General features: G+C 42.5%; 1 protein-coding gene and 1 long non-coding RNA gene across 2 annotated transcripts; both read right to left on the bottom strand.

The window, feature by feature from the left end:
- Positions 1 to 266: 266 nt before the first annotated feature.
- Positions 267 to 832, bottom strand: LOC116379767 (uncharacterized). Its single transcript, XR_004212470.1, has 3 exons — positions 746 to 832; positions 550 to 645; positions 267 to 356 (listed from the first exon to the last, which is right to left on the bottom strand). It is a non-coding gene; the product is annotated as an uncharacterized LOC116379767 (long non-coding RNA).
- A 210-nt stretch (positions 833 to 1042) lies between these two features.
- Positions 1043 to 3622, bottom strand: LOC116379768 (multiple epidermal growth factor-like domains protein 6; the record flags this gene model as incomplete). Its single annotated transcript, XM_031841731.1, has 6 exons — positions 1043 to 1116; positions 1620 to 1745; positions 2274 to 2396; positions 2571 to 2693; positions 3170 to 3292; positions 3446 to 3622. Coding segments are annotated over 6 exons (746 nt in total), but the record flags the coding sequence as incomplete, so codon positions are not given.
- Between the last annotated feature and the right edge of the window lie 99 nt (positions 3623 to 3721).

The raw sequence follows: 3721 nt of genomic DNA, 5'->3' as shown, positions 1-3721 counted from the left end.
ACACACACACACACACACACACACACACACACACACACACACACAGATATAAGTAGGTCTGTGTTGAAAAATGAAAGTTGGGGGTATATTGTGGAATCTAAACATGACGTTTCTTAAATTACCCGATGCTTTTTTGTTTTTCCATCATGGTATAAGACACATTTTACCAGCCAGTGCTGCTAACAAGCATGGAGGCCCCACGATGTACCTGCATGCCTGGTGTAACTGAAGCCAGATGTGTTGGTGGTTTTGTTACTCACGCAAGAGGCACTGGGTGCCGGTGTAGTCCGAGGGACACTGGCAGGTATCAGGCCCCACACAGCGACCACCATTAGCACAGGGCAGCTCACAGACCGCTGAGAGAGAGAGAGAGTGAGAGAGAGAATGTAACCATCTCATAACTGCTAAGGCAACAGTGGCTGTTTTATTTTAGCGCAGTCTGCTTTGTTTACTCAATTGAACTTATATCCTGCCTGTGTTTACAGACAGAGTCTCTACAGCGATTGCTTATCCAGAAGTGTGGCTTCGTTAACAACCGAGGTGATGTACCTGTATGGCAGCCTGCTCCGGTCCAGCCAGGAGGACACAGACACTTGTTCCAGCGCATACAGGTACCTCCGTGGGCACAGGGTGGGGAGCACATGGCTGAAATACACAATCAACATGGATTCTCACAGCAACAGCAAATAACTGTGATATTACAATGACATATGTGGTGTCCATATAGAACAGTCAAAGCTTGTACCTGAGCAGCCTTGTCCAGGGTAGCCTGGAGGACATTCACAGCTGTTTGGGGCCACACACACTCCATAGTTGTGACAGTAAGGGTTACACACAGCTGGAAGGGCAGAGAAGTTAATAAGCATAATTTCATTTTCAAATTTAAGCCCTCACAAAAACAAGAATAAAGCAATCCCTTTTGCTGCTATTGCTGTCTACAAGATTCATCAGGATCTTCGTTTCTTGATGTTTGGTGTTTGACTCACGCTGGCACTTGGTGAGGTCATCAGTTCGCACTTCATACCCTGCCCTGCAGGTGCAGTTAAACCCCCCCCGGATGGTTCAAACAGAGCTGTTCACAACCTCCGTTTGTGAAGTCCCCGCACTCATTCACATCTTATGACAAAAGACAGTGGGACAGTTACACAGTTACACATTTTAAAACTGCAAAACAATCTGTATTTTGCAGTCTGTTTATGTGCTTTTGGGCTGAAAGAGCAGGGAAGCTCGGCTGTGTGCACACAAGCTTATCATCCCAGAAAATGTGGCCACAGCTGAACCAGTCATCCGATTTCCACCCTTCCTTTTAACCCAGCTGCCATGATTGCTTTTAATGAACACCTCCCGCCTGGCAAGTGCAAAATGGATGAGAAGTTGATTGTAGCCATTTAAACCTCTCCAGCTCTTTACTGTTTTTGCAGCAATAAATGTTTACAAAATGATGCTCTGAGAATCTTTGTATGGTTGTTTCAATAGATTGAGAAGTCTGAAGAGAGAATATGTACTTAAAATAAAATAATTTAAAAAAACATTAAACTTCTTCTGCATAGATATGACCTTAAACAAAATTAGATTTTCCCAAAAAAAAGTGGCACCGAGGACAGAAAATCAAGTCTCACCCACGCAGCTCCTTTGGTTCTCGTCCAACTTCCAGCCTGCCCGACAGCTACACTGGACCTGGCCCTCAGCCCTCACCGAGCAGATGTGCTCACATCCTCCATTTCTTAGCTTGCAGGATGTAACATCTGTTCAATTCGAAAAAATATTTTAACATTGAATATTCACAAATTATGAACATTTTTTGGCAGAGCTAAAAACCCTGATTCCAGTTTCTAACTTGCGAAATTTGTTGCTATTTGTTAGCTTATTTTATGGCATTTTTTTAAATTTTCTTACACTTCACAGACAATAGGATTCATTGAGAGTTTTATCTGCAGATTAATTTATAATAAAATAATCTTTAGTTGCAGCCTAAATTATGGGCAACAGTCAAATTATTGGACATTATTGGTTTTAAAAATGACAGATGATATTAAAAGACATCAAATAACAAGTATTCTTCTCTCAAAAATGCAATAGCTATAAGTAATTAGTCAAAACTGTTGTTTAAGAGTTAGAATATATATTTTGTGCTAAAGTTCGGTGTGTGGACCATTCTTTAAAACTGCGATATCTCAAGCTACAATGAGATCACGAATAACACAAATCTAAGTAATAAGAATAACAGTTTGATTTAAAATAATGTGATGACCACACTGTAATGAGAAACATACTGCTGCAGGTGAGGTTGTCTGTGTCTAGCAAAAGAGGAGGCGGGCAGTGGCAAATGTATCCTCCCGGAGAGTTGGTGCAGATGTGAGAGCAGCCGCCACTCTGGAGTTTACATTCATCAATATCTGAGCACACACACACACACACACACACACATAGACAATAATTATGCACGACACAAACTCACACACAAAATGAGAACGTGAGATGACTTATTCATGGCAGTTTGTGTGAATCAGCCTGTTTAAACGACTCAAATGAGTAGGTAAACAGTGAAAGAGTGTCGGTGAGTGACTGACCCACACAGGTGTGGCCATCGATGTGCAGCTGGTAGCCGGGCCTGCAGGAGCACTGGAAAGATCCCTGAGTGTCGATGCAAATATGCTCGCAGGTCCCATTCAGTGTCAGACACTCATCAACATCTGGGAGATCAGAGACATTTAGTTAACTTTTCTGTAATGGCACAACAGGGCTCCACGTATTGTAAGGGCTCATTCAGACTTAAGTCAAACACCATATTTGCAATTCCTTTTGACACTTGTTTCAACAAGCTTGGAGGGCCCGGTGAGTGGGGTTTTTGCCAAAGAGGACCAGTTAATAAGAGACAGGTTGTTTGGATCAAGGTATCAAAATTGGCATTGGCTTTCGTAGATGATCATCTGGAGGGAGACGATCCTTTTCATGATGGAACTCCCTTCCACTTTGCCGCAAATTAGGGCTTACAGCTCATTTTGCATGCAAAGATGTAATTCTTTCACAGGCTTAAAAATTAATGTCATGGGTGTATCAGTTAGTGTGAATGGGAGAATGAGAGGCAATTGTAAATTGTTTGTCTTGTGTAATTATGTTTATTTTTTTGTCTTTGATAAAATATTGTATATACAGCCTATGGTTTTACCTGTGCAGTTGAGTCCATCCTTGTCCAGCTGGTAGCCTAGGTCACACTGGCAGCTGTACCCTCCTGGTTCGTTGGAGCAGTTGTGTTGACAGTGGCCGTTGTTTAGAGCACACTCATCAATGTCTGTAAACAAGGACAATTCTGAAGGTATCTGGTGAGTGCTGTATGCCCAAGGGCTGCTGGCACAAATGATTAATTGTTTGCATGACATAAGTAGCACTGGTGGACTACTGAGCACCACTAATGTGGAAAACACACCACACACTGCTTACCCACCAAAACAAGAGTGCCCGTCTCCATTGAAGCCCTGGTAGCACTGGCAGAAATAAGAGCCAATGACGTTACCACAACGAGCGTTGGTGTCACACCCGTGACCACCTAATGCACACTCGTTCTCATCTGGAAAGAGAGCGCACACACAGATTAAAGAAAGAAAAAAGAACAGATCCAAAACTCAGTTCATTTCCATTCAGTAATTATCCTTCTGCCATTCGGGATCATTTTAATGGAAGGCATAACAGCAAGCATTAAAACACGCGCACACAAGTAAGC

Source organism: Anarrhichthys ocellatus, unplaced genomic scaffold (assembly GCF_004355925.1).
Source record: "Anarrhichthys ocellatus isolate YVR2014 unplaced genomic scaffold, GSC_Weel_1.0 scaffold5142, whole genome shotgun sequence".
NCBI classification, from domain to species: Eukaryota; Metazoa; Chordata; class Actinopteri; order Perciformes; family Anarhichadidae; genus Anarrhichthys; species Anarrhichthys ocellatus.
This window is presented reverse-complemented; position numbering and strand designations above follow the sequence as displayed.